Source organism: Pseudophryne corroboree, chromosome 2, assembly GCF_028390025.1.
Source record: "Pseudophryne corroboree isolate aPseCor3 chromosome 2, aPseCor3.hap2, whole genome shotgun sequence".
NCBI classification, from domain to species: domain Eukaryota; kingdom Metazoa; phylum Chordata; class Amphibia; order Anura; family Myobatrachidae; genus Pseudophryne; species Pseudophryne corroboree.
This window is the reverse complement of record NC_086445.1, coordinates 552281980-552302394: the sequence shown is the minus strand read 5'-3', so window position 1 is coordinate 552302394 and position 20415 is coordinate 552281980. Positions and strand designations below refer to the sequence as shown.

The 20415-nt window shown below is 49.1% G+C and overlaps 1 protein-coding gene across 4 annotated transcripts in view; it reads left to right on the top strand.

Moving 5' to 3' along the window:
* The window catches only part of INPP5B (inositol polyphosphate-5-phosphatase B), a 483885-nt gene that overhangs the window by 349228 nt on the left and 114242 nt on the right, over window positions 1-20415 (top strand). For all 4 annotated transcript variants that reach the window (XM_063954327.1, XM_063954328.1, XM_063954329.1 and 1 more), the window contains 2 exons: window positions 3112-3222; window positions 18914-19079. In XM_063954327.1, the coding sequence (XP_063810397.1) occupies window positions 3112-3222; window positions 18914-19079 (277 nt within the window). The remainder of the gene's footprint in view (window positions 1-3111; window positions 3223-18913; window positions 19080-20415) is intronic.

The following is a 20415-nucleotide window of genomic DNA, read 5'->3' as shown; positions in this document are numbered from 1 at the left end:
AAAGGAAATCCTGCTGGACAGCATCTGCCGCACAACATCCCTGTTGTCACACCACAGTTGGATTCTCGACTCCCAGAAATCCCACCTGGAACCAACCCATCGCCTCCAGTTCCTTGGAATGATCCTGGACACGGTGGCTCAAAAAGTTTTCCTCCCTGCAGACAAGGCGGAGGCTCTTCATGAGTTGGTACGAGCAGTTCTACAACCATGCAAGGTCTCGGTACATCTTTGCACCCGTCTGGGGGGAAAGATGGTGGCCTCCTTCGAGGCCATTACGCTTGGCAGGTTTCATGCAAGGACCTTCCAACTGAACCTCCTGAAGAAGTGGTCGGGTTCGCATCTGCAGTCATTCGTCTGTCACTGCAGGCCAGGAGCTCTCTTCTGTGGTGGTTACAACCCACCAACCTCTTGGTGGGGAGGATCTTCGGGATCCAGGATTGGATTCTCTGGACCACGGACACCAGCCTTCGGGGCTGGGGCGCTGTTATCCAAGGGGCACAGTTCCAGGGCGGGTTGTGGAACCCGAGGCCTGCCTTCCGAAAAACATACTGGAACTCAGAGCGATATACAATGCTCTGCTGCACGGATCTCATCTGCTCCGAGGTCAAGCCATTCAAGTTCAGTCGGACAATGCCATGGCGGTGGCGTACGTCAATTGACTGGGAGGAACAAAGAGCAGGGCCTGCATGAGGGAAGTATACAAGATTCTCCTTTGGGTTGCAAGGGTGGTCCACTTTTATTCCAGGAGTAGACAACTGGGAGGCGGTGTCAGCCATTTTCATTCCAGGAGTGGACAACTGGGAGACAGACTTTCTAAGCTGCCACGACCTCCACCTAGGAGAGTGGGGCCTACATCCACAGGTGTTCTGGATGATAACATCTGTAGGGACGTCCACAGATTGATCTGATGGCCTCTCGACTCAAAAACAAGCTCCCGTACTATTGTTCCAGGATGAGGGACCCTCTAGTAGCAGCAGTGGACACACTGACGGCACCGTGGGATTACCAGCTAGTGTACCTGTTTCCTCCAATTCTCTTACTTCCCCGGATCCTAAAAAGGATCCGAAGAGAGGGGGTACAGGCAATTCTCATTGCTCCCGACTGACCTCGAAGAGTCTGGTACGCAGATCTTCTGGCCATTGCAGTAGAAGAACCCTGGGCCCTCCCACTACGGGAGGAGCTTCTTCAGCAGTGGCAGTTCGTCTACTCGGACTTACAACAGCTTTGCTTAACGGCATGGTGGTCGAACGGAACATTCTAGCTAAGAAGGATATTCCGGATAAGGTCATTACCACCATGGTTCAGGCCAGGAAGCCTGTCACGTTGAAGCATTACCACCATATCTGGAAACGATATGTCTCTTGGTGTGAGGGCCGAGGATGTCCAGCTGCGGAATTCAATCTGGGGGGCTTTTTGTGCTTCCTACAAGCTGGCGTGGATATGGGCCTATGGTTGGGCTCCATCAAGGTTCAGATTTCGGCCTTGTCCATCTTCTTCCAGAAGAAATTGGCTGCTCTGCCTGAGGTACAGACGTTCCTGCAGGGTGTCCTGCATATTCAACCTACCTTTGTGCCACTAACGGCTCCTTGGGATCTCAACGTGGTTCTGACATTCCTACAGTCCTCTTGGTTTGAGCCTCTGATGTCAGTGGAAGACAAATTCCTCACGTGGAAGATGGTGATGCTCTTAGCCTTGCCTTCCGCTAGGCGGGTTTCAGAGCTGGGTGTTTTGTCCTGTAGGAGTCTTTACCTGGTCTTTCATGCAGACAGGGCAGAGATCAGGACTCGTCAACAGTTTCTGCCGAAGGTGGTCTCTGCGTTCCGCCTGAATCATCCTATTGTGGTTCCAGCGGCTTTGGCCACTACCTTTCTTCCTGAGTCCTTGGATGTGGTGCGAGCCCTGAATATTTACGTCAAGAGGACTGCGACTGTCCGAAAATCGGATTCCTTGTTTATCCTCTAGGATGCTCGCAAGAAGGGTCTTCCTGCTTCCAAGCAATCCATCGCCCGTTGGATTTGGTTTACTATTCAGCAGACCTATGCTTCGGCGGCCTTGCCTGTTCCTAGGTCTGTCAAGGCCCACTCTACCAGGTCTGTGGATTCTTCCTGGGTGGCTGCCTGTATTGTCTCGGCTTTGCAACTATGTAGGCCTGCTACCTGTTTGGGGACAAACACGTTTGTCAAGTTCTACAGGTTTGATGCCCTGGCCACGGATGATGTCCAGTTTGGACATACGGTGTTGCAGGTGTCTCAGCACGTTCCCACCCGTTCTGGGATCTTTGGGACGTCCCCATCGTAATTCAGTGTTCCCAGTATCCCTTATGGATGATACAGAAAAGAGGGTATTAATTACCTACCGGTAAATCCTTTTCTCGTAGTCCATAAGGGGATACTGGGAGCCTGCCTCTGTGCTTCACTTTCCTGCAAGTTATTGTTTTTGTGTGAAGTTGTTACTTTCAGCTGTTGCTGGTTTCTGGTTTCACTAGCAGTTGCTAGTTTTGCTGTTGCTGTCTGCTGGTTCGTTACGCTCACCGCTGTCTTGTTATGTTTCCTCCTCTCAAGTATGTCTTCTCCTTCGGGCACAGTTTTCCTAGACTGAGCTGTGAGGGAGGGCATAGAGGGGAGGACGCAGCACACCCTGTTGAAGAAATCTAAAGTGCACCGGCTCCTTTGGACCCCATCTATACAGCATCGTAATTCAGTGTTCCCAGTATCCCTTACGGACTACGAGAAAATAATTTACCGGTAGGTAAATAAAATCCCCTTTTTGTCACTCCGGGGGTCCCGGAGATTAGTGTGTGTGCGTTGCTGGCACCTTCACAGTGACAGGAGCTGGGTGAAGAGTAGTCGGCACTTTGGTGTTACCCCTCGGTGTGTGACACCCAGGTGCGGGCTGCACCCCCGTTGTGATGCCACTAATTATACATTGGCATTTTCCTAAAGCAGCTGAAATTAAACTATCCATTAGAAAGTTGAAATCCTCCAGTTTAGCTAAGGTTTCGGTTTGTTTTTAGGAATCCCAGTGTCTATAGCTAGCCGACCATTAAATGTCTGTGGTTATGTAAGAGGAAGTGTCTAGTACATGCTCATTACTTGTCTGTTCTCTCTTTAGGTAAAAGTGGTTAATGAAGAACTGCACAGAAAAACCTTTGAAGAAATTGTCCGTTCTTTGGATAAGATGGAGAATGACAGCATTCCTTCCGCTACACTATCACAGAGAGAGGTATGGATGCTATGCCTCTGTGGCGGGTAGAAAACTACCATCTTTCCAAACAATCTTCTCTGATGCTAGCCACATGTCTTCTTTTATAACCCACTGCACAATGTGTCCCTCTATCCTAAATGACTGGCTTGTGCTAAAGGCACTGACTGAGACAGAAGTGGTGAGCTGCATACGTGACCAGCATCCTGTTCAGATCAGATTGTCCGTTTATTGGATTGAACATGTATGTCCAAATATAAAATATCTGAATCCTATAGCCATTATATGGGCAAATTGCAATACATGAGTGGTGGTAGCAACATTTTCTTCCATGTATATGTGTTCTTTGGGAGTTAGTTAACTTATTTTCTCTAACGTCCTAGAGGATGCTGGGGACTCCGTAAGGACCATGGGGAGAGACGGGCTCCGCAGGAGACATGGGCACTTTAAGAAAGAATTTAGTTCCTGGTGTGCACTGGCTCCTCCGTCTCTGCCCCTCCTCCAGACCTCAGTTTGATTCTGTGCCCAGAGGAGCTGGGTGCTTTTCAGTGAGCTCTCCTGAGTTTGCTGATAGAAGGTTTTTTGTTAGGTTTTTTTATTTTCAGGGAGCTCTGTTGGCAACAGACTCCCTGCATCGTGGGACTGAGGGGAGAGAAGCAGCCCTACTCTCTGAAGCTAGGTCCTGCTTCTTAGGCTACTGGACACCATTAGCTCCAGAGGGATCGGTACGCAGGATCTCACCCTCGCCGTCCGTCCCAGAGCCGCGCCGCCGTCCCCCTCGCAGAGCCGGAAGACTGAAGCCGGGTGAGCATGAGAAGCAAGAAGACTTCACAGGCGGCAGAAGACTTTGTGATCTTCACTGGAGGTAACGAACAGCACTGCAGCTGTGCGCCATTGCTCCACACACCTACACATACTCCGGTCACTGTTAGGGTGCAGGGCGCAGGGGGGGGGGGGGGGGGGGGGGCGGGCGCCCTGGGCAGCATTTGGGACCTCATTCTGGCAAATAAACACATATATACAGCTGGGCACTGTATATATGTAGGAGCCCCCGCCAAAGAAATAAAAGTTAAGCGGGACAGAAGCCCGGCGCCGAGGGGGCGGGGCTTCTCCCTCAGCACTCACCAGCGCCATTTTTTCTCCACAGCACGCTGAGAGGAAGCTCCCCAGGCTCTCCCCTGCTGATACACGGTAGAAGAGGGTTGAAAAGAGAGGGGGGGCACATAATTAGGTGCAAAAAAGTATATTAACAGCAGCTACTGGGTTAACATTAAGTTACTGTGTTATTCCTGGGTTATATAGCGCTGGGGTGTGTGCTGGCATACTCTCTCTCTGTCTCTCCAAAGGGCCTCGTGGGGAACTGGCTTCAGAAAGGACATTCCCTGTGTGTGTGGTGTGTCGGTACGCTTGTGTCGACATGTCTGATGTGGAAGGCTATGTGGGAGAGGAGCGGGAGCAATTTAATGTGGTGTCTCCGCCGACGGCGCCGACACCTGATTGGATGGATATGTGGAAGGTTTTAAATGATAATGTTAATTCTTTGCATAAAAGATTAGACAAGGCTGATGCATTGGGGCAGTCAGGGTCTCAATCCGTGCCTGATCCTATGTCGCAGGGACCGTCAGGGTCTCATAAGCGCCCACTATCCCAAATTGTTGACACAGATACCGACATGGATTCTGACTCCAGTGTCGATTACGATGATGCAAAGTTACAGCCAAAGTTGGCTAAATCACTACGATATATGATTATAGCAATTAAGGAGGTTTTGCACATCACAGAGGAAACCCCTGTCCCTGACACAAGGGTTTATATGTATAAGGGAAAGAAACCTGAGGTAACTTTTCCCCCCTCACACGAACTGAATGAGTTATGTGAAAAAGCTTGGGAATCTCCAGATAAAAAACTGCAGATTTCCAAACGGATTCTTATGGCGTATCCTTTCCCGCCAACGGATAGGTTACGATGGGAATCCTCCCCTAGGGTGGACAAAGCTTTAACACGCTTATCCAAAAAGGTAGCCCTGCCGTCCCAGGATACGGCTACCCTCAAGGATGCTGCTTATCGCAAACAGGAGGGTACCCTGAAGTCCATTTATACACATTCAGGTACCTTGCTCATACCCGCAATCGCGTCGGCCTGGGTCTGTAGTGCAGTAGCGGCATGTACTGATACCTTATCAGAGGAGTTTGATACCCTAGATAGGGATACTGTTTTATTGACCCTGGGGCATATTAAAGACGCTGTCCTTTATATGAGAGATGCTCAAAGAGACATTAGTCTGCTGGGTTCTAGAATAAACGCTATGTCGATTTCTGCCAGAAGGGTCCTGTGGACTCGGCAATGGACAGGTCATGCCGACTCAAAACGGCATATGGAGGTTTTACCTTACAGGGGTGAGGAATTGTTCGGTGAAGGTCTATCGGACCTGGTCTCCACAGCTACGGCTGGAAAGTCACATTTTTTGCCTTATGTTCCCTCACAGCCTAGGAGAGCACCGCATTATCAAATGCAGTCCTTTTCGTTCACAAAGAAACAAGAAAGTCCGAGGTGCGTCCTTTCTTGCCAGAGGGAGGGGCAGAGGAAAGAAGCTGCACAATACAGCTAGTTCCCAGGAACAGAAGTCCTCCCCGGCCTCTGCAAAATCCACCGCATGACACTGGGGCTCCACTGGCGGAGTCGGAGCAAGTGGGGGCGCGTCTACGGAATTTCAGCCACATGTGGGTTCACTCCCAGGTGGATCCCTGGGCAATAGAAATTGTGTCTCAGGGTTACAAGCTGGAATTCGAAGAGGTGCCTCCTCGCCGGTTTTTCAAATCGGCCCTACCGTCTTACCCCCTAGAGAGGGAGATAGTGTTAAATGCAATACAAAAATTGTATCTTCAGCAGGTGGTGGTCGAGGTTCCCCTCCTTCAACAGGGAAGGGGGTATTATTCGACCATGTTTGTGGTTCCGAAACCGGATGGTTCGGTCAGACCCATATTGAATTTAAAATCTCTAAACCTATACTTGAAGAGGTTCAAGTTCAAGATGGAATCGCTAAGAGCGGTCATCGCCAGCCTGGAAGGGGGGGATTTTATGGTGTCACTGGATATAAAGGATGCGTACCTTCATGTCCCCATTTATCCACCTCATCAGGCGTACCTAAGATTTGCGGTACAGGACTGTCATTACCAATTTCAGACGTTGCCGTTTGGTCTCTCAACGGCTCCGAGGATTTTCACCAAGGTAATGGCGGAAATGATGGTGCTCCTGCGCAAGCAGGGTGTCACAATTATCCCGTACTTGGACGATCTCCTCATTAAAGCGAGATCAAGAGAGCAGTTGCTGAACAGCGTATCTCTTTCACTGAAAGTGTTACAACAACACGGCTGGATTCTCAATATCCCAAAGTCGCAGTTGGTTCCTACGACTCATCTGCCCTTCTTGGGCATGATTCTGGACACGACCCAGAAAAGGGTTTATCTTCCTATAGAAAAAGCCCAGGAACTTATGACTCTGGTCAGGAACCTTTTGAAAACAAGACAGGTGTCCGTGCATCATTGCACTCGAGTCCTGGGAAAGATGGTGGCCTAATATGAGGCCATTCCCTTTGTCAGGTTCCATGCGAGGACTTTCCAATGGGATCTGTTGGACAAGTGGTCCGGATCACATCTACAGAGGCATCGGTTGATCACCCTGTCCCCCAGGGCCAGGGTGTCACTCTTGTGGTGGCTGCAGAGTGCTCACCTTCTTGAGGGCCGCAGATTCGGCATTCAGGATTGGATCCTGGTGACCACGGACCCAAGCCTCCGCGGTTGGGGAGCAGTCACACAAGGAAGAAATTTCCAGGGTCTTTGGTCAAGTCAAGAGACTTGTCTGCACATCAACATCCTGGAACTAAGGGCCATATGCAACGCCCTACGTCAAGCGGACGCCTTACTTTGCGACCAACCAGTTCTGATCCAGTCAGACAACATCACCGCAGTGGCTCATGTAAACCGCAAAGGCGGCACAAGGAGCAGAGCGGCAATGGCGGAAGCCACCAGGATTCTTCGCTGGGCGGAGAATCATGTAAGTGCACTGTCAGCAGTGTTCATTCCGGGAGTGGACAACTGGGAAGCAGACTTCCTCAGCAGACACGACCTACACCCGGGAGAGTGGGGACTTCATCCAGAAGTCTTCGCACAGATTGTGAGTCGGTGGGAACTGACACAGATAGACATGATGGCGTCCCGCCTCAACAAAAAGCTGCAGAGGTATTGCTCCAGGTCAAGAGACCCTCAGGCAGTAGCGGTAGACGCCCTCGTGACACCGTGGGTGTTCCGGTCCGTCTATGTATTTCCTCCTCTTCCTCTCATACCAAAGGTGTTGAGAATAGTAAGAAGAAAAGGAGTGAGAACAATCCTCGTTCCAGATTGGCCACGACGGACCTGGTATCCAGATCTGCAGGAAATGCTCACGGAAGATCCGTGGCCTCTTCCTCTAAGGCTGGACCTGTTGCAACAGGGTCCCTGTCTGTTCCAATACTTACCGCGGCTGCGTTTGACGGCATGGCGGTTAAACGCCGGATCCTAGCGGAAAAAGGTATTCCGGTGGAGGTTATCCCTACGCTGATAAAGGCTAGGTAGGAAGTAACAGCAAAACATTATCACCGTATATGGCAAAGATATGTTTCTTGGTGTGAGGCCAGGAATGCTCCTACGGAAGAATTCCATCTGGGCCGTTTCCTTCACTTCCTACAAACTGGAGTGGATTTGGGCCACTCCAGTTTAGGCTCCATTAAGGTCCAGATTTCGGCCCTATCCATTTTCTTTCAAAAAGAATTGGCTTCTCTCCCAGAAGTTCAGACTTTTGTTAAGGGAGTACTGCATATTCAGCCTCCGTTTGTGCCTCCGGTGGCGCCTTGGGACCTTAATGTGGTCTTGGGCTTCCTAAAGTCACACTGGTTTGAACCACTGAAAATGGTGGAGTTGAAATATCTCACTTGGAAGGTGGTCATGTTATTAGCCCTGGCTTCGGCTAGGCAAGTGTCGGAATTAGCGGCTTTATCACGTAAAAGCCCCTATCTGGTTTTCCATATGGATAGAGCGGAATTGCGGACACGTCCTCAGTTCCTGCCAAAAGTGGTTTCATCTTTTCATATGAACCAAACCATTGTGGTGCCTGTGGCTACACGGGACTTAGAGGATTCCGAGTCCCTTGATGTGGTCAGGGCTTTGAAAATTTATGTAGCCAGGACGGCTAGAGTCCGTAAAACAGAAGCACTGTTTGTTCTGTATGCAGCCAACAAGCTTGGCGGCCCTGCTTCAAAGCAGACTCTTGCTCGCTGGATCTGTAACACGATTCAGCAGGCGCATTCTATGGCAGGATTGCCGTTACCTAAATCGATCAAGGCCCATTCCACTAGGAAAGTGGGCTCTTCTTGGGCGGCTGCCCCCGAGGGGTCTCGGCACTACAGCTGTGTCGAGCTGCTACTTGGTCGGGTACAAACACCTTTGCAAAATTCTATAAGTTTGATACCCTGGCTGAGGAGGACCTCATGTTTGCTCAATTGGTGCTGCAGAGTCATCCGCACTCTCCCGCCCGTTTTTTGAGCTTTGGTATAATCCCCATGGTCCTTACGGAGTCCCCAGCATACTCTAGGACGTTAGAGAAAATAAGATTTTACTTACCGGTAAATCTATTTCTCGTAGTCCGTAGAGGATGCTGGGCCCCCGTCCCAAGTGCGGAATTCTTCTGCAATACTTGTATATAGTTATTGCTTCAATAAGGGTTACGTTATTGTTGCATCGGGCGTGAACTGATGCTATGGTATTGTCATACTGTTTACTGGATTGTTATCACAAGTTATACGGTGTGATTGGTGTGGCTGGTATGAATCTTGCCCTTGGATTAACAAAAATCCTTTCCTCGTACTGTCCATCTCCTCTGGGCACAGTTCTCTAACTGAGGTCTGGAGGAGGGGCGGAGAGGGAGTGCACACCAGGAACTAAATTCTTTCTTAAAGTGCCCATGTCTCCTGCGGAGCCCGTCTCTCCCCATCGTCCTTACGGAGTCCCCAGCATCCTCTAGGGACTACGAGAAATAGATTTACCAGTAAGTAAAATCTTATTTATTACAGGTTGAGTCTCCCTTATCCAAAATGCTTGGGACCAGAGGTATTTTGGTTATGGGATTTTTCCGTATTTTGGAATAATTGCATACCATAATGAGATATCATGGTGATGGGACCTAAATCTAAGCACAGAATGCATTTATGTTACATATACACCTTATACACACAGCCTGAAGGTCATTTTAGCCAATATTTTTTATAACTTTGTGCATTAAACAAAGTGTGTGTACATTCACACAATTCATTTGTTTCATATACACCTTATACACACAGCCTGAAGGTCATTTAATACAATATTTTTAATAACTTTGTGTATTAAACAAAGTTTGTGTACATTGAGCCATCAGAAAACAAAGGTTTCACTATCTCACTCTCACTCAAAAAAGTCCGTGTTTCGGAATATTCCGTATTTCGGAATATTTGGATATGGGATACTCAACCTGTATTATCATTAATTTCTCTGACGTCCTAGTGGATGCTGGGAACTCCGTAAGGACCATGGGGAATAGACGGGCTCCGCATGAGACTGGGCACTCTAAAATAAAGATTAGGTACTATCTGGTGTGCACTGGCTCCTCCCTCTATGCCCCTCCTCCAGACCTCAGTTAGAATCTGTGCCCGGCCAGAGCTGGGTGCTCCTAGTGGGCTCTCCTGAGCTTGCTAGAAAGAAAGTATTTGTTAGGTTTTTTATTTTCAGTGAGATCTGCTGGCAACAGACTCACTGCTACGTGGGACTGAGGGGAGAGAAGCAAACCTACCTGCTTGCAGCTAGCTTGTGCTTCTTAGGCTACTGGACACCATTAGCTCCAGAGGGTTCGAACACAGGGCCTGACCTCGATCGTCCGTTCCCGGAGCCACGCCGCCGTCCCCCTTGCAGAGCCAGAAGACCGAAGAGAAGGGATGAAATCGGCGGCAGAAGACTCCTGTGTTCATTAAGGTAGCGCACAGCACCGCAGCTGTGCGTCATTGCTCCCACAGCACACCACACACTCCGGTCACTGTAGGGTGCAGGGCGCTGGGGGGGGGGCGCCCTGGGCAGCAATAAAAATACTTTTGGCATAAAAATACACATAATACAGTCTGCGACTGTATATGTGTAAAACCCCCGCCATTTTTAGTCAGAAACAGGACAGAAGCCCGCCGCTGAGGGGGCGGGGCCTTCATCCTCTGCACACCAGCGCCATTTTCTCTTCACAGCTCCGCTGGAAGGAAGCTCCCCAGGCTCTCCCCTGCAGTATCCTGGTACACAAAGGGTGAAAAGAGAGGGGGGGGGCACATAAATTTAGGCGCAAAAATTGTATATACAGCAGCTACTGGGTAAACACTGAGTTGTAGTGTAATTCCTGGGTTATATAGCGCTGGGGTGTGTGCTGGCATATTCTCTCTCTGTCTCTCCAAAGGGCCTTGTGGGGGAACTGTCTTCAAATAGAGCATCCCCTGTGTGTGTGGTGTGTCGGTACGCGTGTGTCGACATGTCTGAGGTAAAAGGCTCCTCTAAGGAGGTGATAGAGCGGATATGTGTGTGAGAGGGTGTCTCCGTCGACAATGCCGACACCTGTTTGGATATGTGTAAGTGCTAAGGTGAATTTATTGCACAAATGGTTAGGGAACAGACAGGAAATCTACCCATGTCTGTCCCTATGTCACAGAGACCTTCAGAGTCTCACAATGCTCACTATCCAAAATAACAAACACTGGTATCGACACGGAGTTTAACTCCACTGTCGACTACGATAATGCAAAGTTACAGCCAAGATGGCTAGAAGGTATTCAATATATGATATTGAAATAAAAGATGATTTGCATATCACTGATGACTCATCTGTCCCTGACACGAGAGTACACATGTTTAAGGGGAAGAATGCTGAGGTAAATTTCCCTCCTCTCATGAGGAAAAAGAGCGGGAATCTCCAGACAAGAGACGGCAGCTTCCCACAAGAGAATTCTCAGGCTGTATCCTTTCCCTACTAGGGCCAGGATGTGTTGAGAATCTTCCCCTAGGGTGTCCTGTTTGCACAGAAGGTAGCACAAGCTATTCTCAGGGATCCTGCAGATAGCGTGCACATTCTAGTATACTACCCAGACTGGCGATTGTGTCGGCATGGGTTTATAGCGCTGTGGCAGCGTGGACAGGTACCTTATCAGCAGAGATTGAGACCCTAGTAAATATATTAAAGATGCTGTCTTAAGTGATAGATATATAGTTATAAAGCATGCCCAAAGAGACATGAGTATACTGGGTCCTAGAGTCAAAGCTATGTCGATCTCTGCTTGACGTGTCCTGTAGAATGTGCATTGGACAGATGATGCCGACTAAGAGGCATATGGAAGGCTGAGGATTGTGTGGAGAAGGGTTCTCGGGCCTGGTCTCCACAGCTATAGCTGGTAATTCTGCTAGTTTGCCTTATATTCCTGCACAGCCTAAGAAAGCACAGCATTATTAAATGCAGCCTTTCGAATAAAGAAACAAGAAAGTCTGAGGTGCGTCCTTTCTTGTCAGAGCTGGGATCAACACAGCTAGTTCCCAGGAACAGAAGTCCTCCCCGGCCCCTACAAAAAAATCCACCTATGCCGCTGGGGCTCCACAGGCGGAGCTAGGCCCGGTGGGGACACGCCTTCGTAAGTTCAGCCACAAGTGGGTTCACTCCCTGTTAGGTCCCTGGGCAATAGATATTGTGTCTCAGGGATACAAGCTGGACTGTGAGAAGATGCCCCCTCACCGACGGCCCTGCGGGCTTCCCCCCAAGTGGGGGAGCCAGTGTTAACTGCAATTCACAAATTGTATCTCTAACAGGTGGTGGTCAAGGGTCCCCTCCTTTAACAAGAGGGTGTTATTATTCGACCATGTTGTAATCCCGAAACCAGACGGTTCGGTCAGACCCATATTGAATTAAAAATCCCTGAACATATACCTGAGAAGGTTCAAGTTCAAGATGGAATCGCTATGAGCGGTCAGGGCAAGCCTAAAAAGAGGGAGACTTTATCGTGAATCGGGTCATAAGGGATGCATACCTTCATGTCCCCATTTATCCACCTCATTAGGCGTACCTCAGAATTGCGGTACGGGATTGTCATAACCAAGGTAATGGCGGATATGATTGTGCTCCTGCGGAAGCAAGGTGTCACTATTATCACGTACTTGGACGATCTCCTCATACAAGCGAGATCAAGAGAGCAGTTGCTGAACAGCGTATCACTTTCTCTGGAAGTGTAACGGCAACACGGCTGGATTCTATATATTCCAAAGTCGCAGTTGGTTCCTACAGCTCATCTGCCTCTCCTAGTCACGATCCTAGACACAGACCAGAAAATGGTTTATCTCCCGATAGAGAGAGCTCAGGAGCTCATGACACTGGTCAGGAATCTATTAAAACCAAAACAGGTGTCAGTGCATCACTGCACTCGAGTCCTGGGAAGGAGGGTGGCATCATACGAGGCCATCCCCTTAGGCAGGTTCCATGCGAGGACCTTCCAATGGGACTTACTGGACAAGTGGTCCAGATCACCTCTTCAGATGCATCGGTTAATCACCCTATCCCCCAGGGCCAGGGTGTCTCTCCTGTGGTGGCTGCAGAGTGCTCACCTTCTCGAGGGCCGCAGATTCGGCATTCAGGACTGGATCCTGGTGACCACGGATGCAAGCCTCCGAGGGTGGGGGGCAGTTACACAGGGAAGAAATTTCCAAGGTCTGTGGTCAAGTCAACAGACTTGCCTTCACATCAATATCCTGGAACTAAGGGCCATATACAACGCCCTACGTCAAGCGGAGATCCTGCTTCGCGACCAACCGGTTCTGATCCAGTCAGACCGCAGGGGTTCGTGTAAACCGCCAAGGCGGCACAAAGAGCAGGGTGGCGAGGGTAGAAGCCACCAGAATTCTTTGCTGGGTGGAGAATCAAGTAAGCGCACTGTCAGCAGTGTTCATTCCGGGAGTGGTCAACTGGGAAGCAGACTTCCTCAGCAGGCACGACCTCCACCCGGGAAAGTGGGGACTTTATCAGGAAGTCTTCACGCAGTTTGAAAATTGATGGGAACTGCCTCAGGTGGACTAGATGGCGTCCCACCTCAATAAAAGCTAAAAAAGGTTTTAAGCCGGGTCAAGGGACCCTCAGCTGATAGCTGTGGTCGCACTAGTAACACCGTGGGTGTTCCAGTCGGTCTATGTATTCCCTCCTCTTCCTCTCATACCCAAGGGCTGAGAATTGTAATAAAAGGAGGAGTGAGAACAATATTCTTTGCTCCGAATGGGCCAAGAAGGACTCGGTACCCGGAGCTGCAAGAAATGCTCTCAGAGGACTCAGGGCTTCTGCCTCTCAGACAGGACATGTTGCAACAGGGGCCCTGTCTGTTCCAAGACTTACCGCGGCTGCATTTGACGGCATGGCGGTTGAACGCCGGATCATAGCGGAAAAGGGCATTCCGGATGCAGTTATTCCTACGCTGATAAAGGCTAGGAAAGACGTGACAGCAAGACTTTTTCACTGTATATAGCGAAAATAGGTTGCTTGGTGTGAGGCCGGGAAGGCCCTACAGAGGAATTCCAGCGGGGTCGATTCCTGCACTTCCTACAGTCAGGAGTGACTATGGGCCTATAATTAGGATCCATAAAGGTCAAGATTTCGGCCCTATCCATTTTCTCTCAAAAAGAACTGGCTTCACTGCCTGAAGTTCAGACGTTGTTCCGAGCGTGCTGCATATTCAGCCTCCTTTTGTGCCACCGGTGGCACCTTGGGATCTTAACGTTGTGTTGGATTTCCTGAAATCCCACTGGTTTGAGCCACTTAAGACCGTGGAGCTAAAATATCTCACGTGGAAAGTGGTCATGCTATTGGCCTTAGCTTCGGCTAGGCGTGTGTCAGAATTGGCGGTTTTGTCATGTAAAAGCCCTTATCTGATCTTCCATATGGACAGGGCAGAATTGAGGACTCGTCCCCAATTTCTCCCTAGGGTGGTATCATCGTTTCATTTGAACCAGCCTATTGTGGTGCCTGCGGCTACTAGGGACTTAGAGGATTCCAAGTTGCTGGACGTAGTCCGGGCTTTGAAAATTTGTTTCCAGAACGGCGGGAGTCAGAAAGTCTGACTCGCTGTTTATTCTGTATGCAGCCAACAAGGTTGGCGCTCCTGCTTCGAAGCAGACTATTGCTCGCTGGATTTATAGCACAATTCAGCGGGTTCACTCTGCGGCTGGATTGCCGCATCCAAAATCGGTGAAAGCCCATTCCACAAGGAAGGTGGGCTCTTCTTGGGCGGCTGCCCGAGGGGTCTCGGCTTTACAGCTTTGCCGAGCTGCTACTTGGTCGGTGTCAAACAAGTTTGCTAAGTTCTACAAGGTTGATACCCTGGCTGAGGAGGACCTTGAGTTTGCTCATGCGGTGCTGCAGAGTCATCCGCACTCTCCCGCCCGTTTTGAGCTTTGGTATAATCCCCATGGTCCTTACGGAGTTCCCAGCATCCACTAGGACGTCAGAGAAAATAAGAATTTACTCACCGGTAATTCTATTTCTCGTAGTCCGTAGTGGATGCTGGGCGCCCGTCCCAAGTGCGGACTCTCTGCAATACATGTATATAGTTATTGCTTAACTAAAGGGTTATTGTTATGAGCCATCCGTTAAATGAGGCTCAGTTGTTGTTCATACTGTTAACTCGGTAAGGTTATCACAAGTTGTACAGTGTGATTGGTGTGGCTGGTATGAGTCTTACCCTGGATTCCAAATCCTTTCCTTGTTGTGTCAGCTCTTCCGGGCACAGTTTCCCTAACTGAGGTCTGGAGGAGGGGCATAGAGGGAGGAGCCAGTGCACACCAGATAGTACCTAATCTTTCTTTTAGAGTGCCCAGTCTCCTGCGGAGCCCGTCTATTCCCCATGGTCCTTACGGAGTTCCCAGCATCTACTACGGACTACGAGAAATAGAATTAGTAAATTCTTATTATTATAACCATTTATTTATACTGTAGGTTTAAAAGATCTTGAATAGGTGTGCAATAAAGATAAGAGTGCTGCTCAAAATAAGGTGCAGGAGTGTACATCCACAAAACACTCAAAGAAACGGGTTCAGTATGGTATGCCGGCGGTCGGGCTCCCGGCGACCAGCATACCGGCGCCGGGAGCCCGACCGCCGGCTTACCGACAGCGTGGCGAGCGCAATTGAGCCCCTTGCGGGCTCGCTGCGCTCGCCACGCTACGGGCACGGTGCACGCTATTTTATTCTCCCTCCAGGGAGGTCGTGGACCCCCACGAGGGAGAATAAGTGTCGGTATGCCGGCTGTCGGGATTCCGGCGCCGGTATACTGTGCGCCGGGATCCCGTCAGTCGGCATACTGAAGACCACCCAAAGAAACAATCCAATAGTTAAAAGTAGCACAGAATAAAAAGCGCTCTCTACATCCACATGTTGAATACACCAAAAGTGAACAAAGTAGAGGATAATCACAATATGGGTGGTATTCAGTATGCCGGCTGTTGAGATACCGGCGCCGGAATCCCGACACCTGGCATACCGACAACTATTCTCCCTATTGGGGGTCCACGACCCCCCTGGAGGGAGAATAAATAGCCCGCAAGGGGCTCATTTGCACTCGCCCAGCTGTCAGTATGCCAGCGGTCGGGATTCCGGCGCCGGTATGCTGGCCGCCGGGATCCCAGCTGCCGGCATACCATACTACACCATCACAATATAATAGGTTATTCTTTCCTATTGATCAGTAATGCAGAGAACAAATGCAGATAACACCACAAGTTGCAATTAAATGAATGAGTCCTTTCCAAAGAATGATCATTTCCTCTTCCTTCACAGGTGAGTGACAGTTTTCAACAACTTAGTTTCGGGGAGGGAGCAACAACGGGAAGCGTTTTACAAAATGGGTCAGCCCCACTTTGTAGGCATGCCGAGGTCAGGGCCTGCATCTTGCGACGCAGCTTCACTGGCCCTGACTCAGCAGCGGATCACAAATGCAATAGGCATCTCTCTAGTACAGACACCATATGCATATTGTAGCACAGTCTCAATGCTGCCCATCTCTGAGTCAGACCCTATATTGGCAGCACACTCCACAATGCTCTAAAAATAGGAACTTTATCTTTACCATTTTGGAGCTCCATACAATGGAAAGGTTTTATTGTTTTTTATCTACTACCTCATTAAGTCAAATTGCAATACTACCTACAACGTTTTGGTCAACCTTTTTCTCTTTATTGCACTTTGCAAGGGACAATAAATAACTAGGATAAGCAAAATTATGTTTCACATCATAAAGAGTATTATACTTAAAATACTCGGTATATGACGTTCTCCAGTAACATTCATAAATGTATATGTAAATGTCAGAACTTGATGTATTTAGGATTTGATTGAAATTTCCTGTTCAGGACGCTGTCAGACTTCAGACACAGACCAGCTGACTGCATTGTCCTTCAATAGGTTTAAAAACTGGAAGCATGACTTTAAAAAAAGAAATAATTAAAAAAAGACTGCCCTCAAGCTCATGCCATTATCTCAAATAATTGCAAGGAAATAATATCTGTGTAATTCTGGTTCTCAATCTGAGACATTCATGGGCCATTGATGTGTATTACCTCAATGGGTTCTCTACGATATGCCGGCGGTCGGGCTCCCGGCGACCAGCATACCGGCGCCGGGAGCCCGACCGCCGGCTTACCGACAGTGTGGCGAGCGCAAATGAGCCCCATGCGGGCTCGCTACGGGCACGGTGGCACGCCACGCGCGCCACACTATTTTATTCTCCCTCCAGGGGGGGCGTGGACCCCCACGAGGGAGAATAAGTGTCGGTATGCCAGCTGTCGGGATCCCGGCGCCGGTATACTGTGCGCCGGGATCCCAAGAGCTGGTATACTGAAGACCACCCTACCTCAATATGTATTGTATGTAATAATTACTAATGGAGAATCCTAAAGTGTACATTTGCTACCGGAATAAAAACCCTTGTTTCTACTTCCTTGTTTGAGTTACCGTATATACTCGAGTATAAGTCGACCCGAATATAAGCCGAGGCACCTAATTTTACCACAAAAACCTGGGAAAACTTATTGACTCGAGTATAAGCCTAGGGTGGGAAATGCAGCTCTAGCCGTACACAGCCCTCAGTGCCAGATATGCCCTCATACTGCCAGATATGCCCCACAGTGCCAGATATGCCCTCACAGTGCCTGATGTGCCAGATATGCCCTCATGCTGCCAAATATGCCCCACAGTGCCAGATGTGCAAGATATGCCCTCATGCTGCTGCCAGATATGCCCTCATGCTGCTGCCAGATATGCCCCTCATGCTGCTGCCAGATATGCCCCCTCCCCAAGTGCCAAATATGTTCCCCCAGCGCTGTTGCTTACCCCTCCGTCGATCCCGCGCTGTCTTCTGAAGGAGGTACACGGAGCGCACAGCGCACGGCTCTCCTGTGTCCCTCCTGCATCTCCGGCGGCCGCCGCGGGTCTATTAAAGGAAGTGCCGGTTCGTGATCAGAGGTCACGAACGGGTACTTCCTTTAATGGACCCGCCGGAGATGCAGGAGGGACACAGGAGAGCCGCGCGCTGTGCCCTCCGTGTCCCTCCTTCACACTGCACTCCCTGTCACTGCACTGACTCGAGCATAAGCCGAGGTGGCTTTTTCAGCACAAAAAAAAGTGTTGAAAAAGTCGGCTTATACTCGAGTATATACGGTATGTAAAATAAATACATTTCTGCTAAGTATGTATCTATAGCATTTATAAAGGGATACCTCATGTTTCAATTGGCAGGTTTAATATCACTGGGACTATACCATGATAGTATCGCATCTATGGGTGGGTCCAAAAGAAATAAATGACCGTCTAGAACAGTGATGGCTAACCTTGACACTACAGCTGTTGTTGCACTACACATCCCAGCATGCCCTGCATCAGTTTTAGCATGGCCAAATAGCAAAACTGTAGCAGGGCATGCTGGGATGTGTAGTTCAACAACAGCTGGAGTGTCAAGGTTAGCCATCACTGGTCTAGAACATTGGTGGTTGTCCAAAACACTAATTTGTTCAAAGACTGCAGCTGGCTAACATTAACCTGGTCAGCACGTGCATCCCCAGTACCTGATGCCAATAAGCAGACACAATATATATATTTAAAGTAATCAAATCTAAATCTGCATACATATAAGGGCTGTAGACAGAACAAAAGTCACTCTTAATGAATAAGGCTCCAATCGTGTTTGTTGATGTTATTGCATAGTGTTGTCTTTCAGATTATGCATTAGAAACACAGAAAAACTCTAAGGGCCTAATTCTGATTCGGTCGCAATGCTGCTATTGTAGGCCGCTGTATTCTTACTGTGCATGCGTATAAAATATGGGCCAAGTGGTTCTTATCTGCCATCAAATTCTATGAGATGCAGTGGCACACGATTGTACCAGTGTACCAGCAATTATACGCAGTCGGATGGAAATTATGCGATAGCAGTGGGTGTCCCTGTGCTTAGGTTAGCTGCACATATTAACATATAATCGGAACTGCGTGTGACAAAAAGATAGCAACAGCAGAAGCAAGAACAACCTCATATGAATTAGATGCAATGTGTGCATGTGTTACCAATGAGAAGCTTAAATGCTGACGTGTTGTCTCTTCCATAGTTCCACTTCAAGGATGTGAAGTACATGCAGCTACAAGTCCGGACATTCACCATTCACAATGACGGGCAAGTGGCATGTCAGTTCCAGTTCATAAGTAAGCTTGATGAGCCTTCTTATAGCAAGCTGTGGCTCCGGGCTAATCCGAGCAAAGGATTCCTCACACCAGGTATGTCCACTCCTTTAAATATAGAGTATTATTAGTATATAACTAATTCAACAAGGAGCGCATATAAAATAAATAAGATACATTTCTGCTGCGGGGTACACTGGGCTCCACAGGGAATAACGATGGGGTGTAGAGTAGGATCTTGATCCGAGGCACCAACAGGCTCAAAGCTTTGACTGTTCCCAGAATTCATAGCGCCGCCTCCTCTATAATCCCACCTCCGTGCACAGGAGCTCAGTTTTGTAGTTGGTGCCATGCAGTAGCAGGCATACAAAAACCGCCGTCAAGGGGTCAGGATTTTACTGTATCTGGATAACTTGTTGATCCTGGCAAATTCCCCAGAAATTCTCCTACGCCATCTGGATCTGACTATCCGGTTTCTACAAGCCCACGGGTGGCTCATCAACTGAAAGAAATCTTCCTTGGTCCCTGCTCAGAGCATGGTGCACATGAGGGCGTTGTTGGACACGCACAACCAGCGGTTGTTCTTGTCTCAGGAGAAGTTCCTGAAGCTTCAGGACAGGATTTGTTGCTTCCTATCTCGTCCGCAAGTGTCGATACATTGGGCAATGCAAGTGCTAGGTCTCATGGGGGTAAATTTACTAAGGTGGGAGATTTTTAGAACTGGTGATGTTGCCCATGGCAACCAATCAGATTCTACTTACCATTTATCTAGCTGCTTCTAGCAGATAATAGATATAATCTGATTGGTTGCTATGGGCAACATCACCAGTTCTAAGAATCTCCCACTTTAGTAAATTTACCCCATGGTGTCTGCTTTCGACATGGTGGAGTACGCTCAATTCCATTCCCACCCTCTGCAGAAGCTGATTCTTGCCAAGTGGGACGGTCTGCCTCACCGGATCAGGTCTCACATGATCTCCTTGTCTCCGGAGGTCCGTCTGTCACTGAGCTGGTGGCTTTAGGACCAATGATTGAGCAGGGGTCGTCCCTTCTGGATCTCCAACTGGGTCCTTCTAACAAAGGATGCCAGTCTGAGAGGTTGGGGCGCAGTGTTGGAGCAACACTCACTCCCTTCAGGGTCGGTGGATGAAGGAGGAGTCTCTCCTCCCGACAAACATTCTGGAATTGCGGGCGGTGTTCAACTCACTGAACTTTGCCCAGCATTTAATACAGAACAGACCTGTTCAAGACAACCATGGTGGCATACATCAATCATCCAGGCGGCACTCGAAGGCGCATGGCAATGAGGGAAGTATCACGGATTCTTCAGTGGGTGGAACGCCATCTGCCAGCCGTATCGGCAGTATTCATTCCGGGAGTCCTAAACTGGGAAGCAGACTTTCTCAGTCGTCAGGATTTACACGCCGGAGAG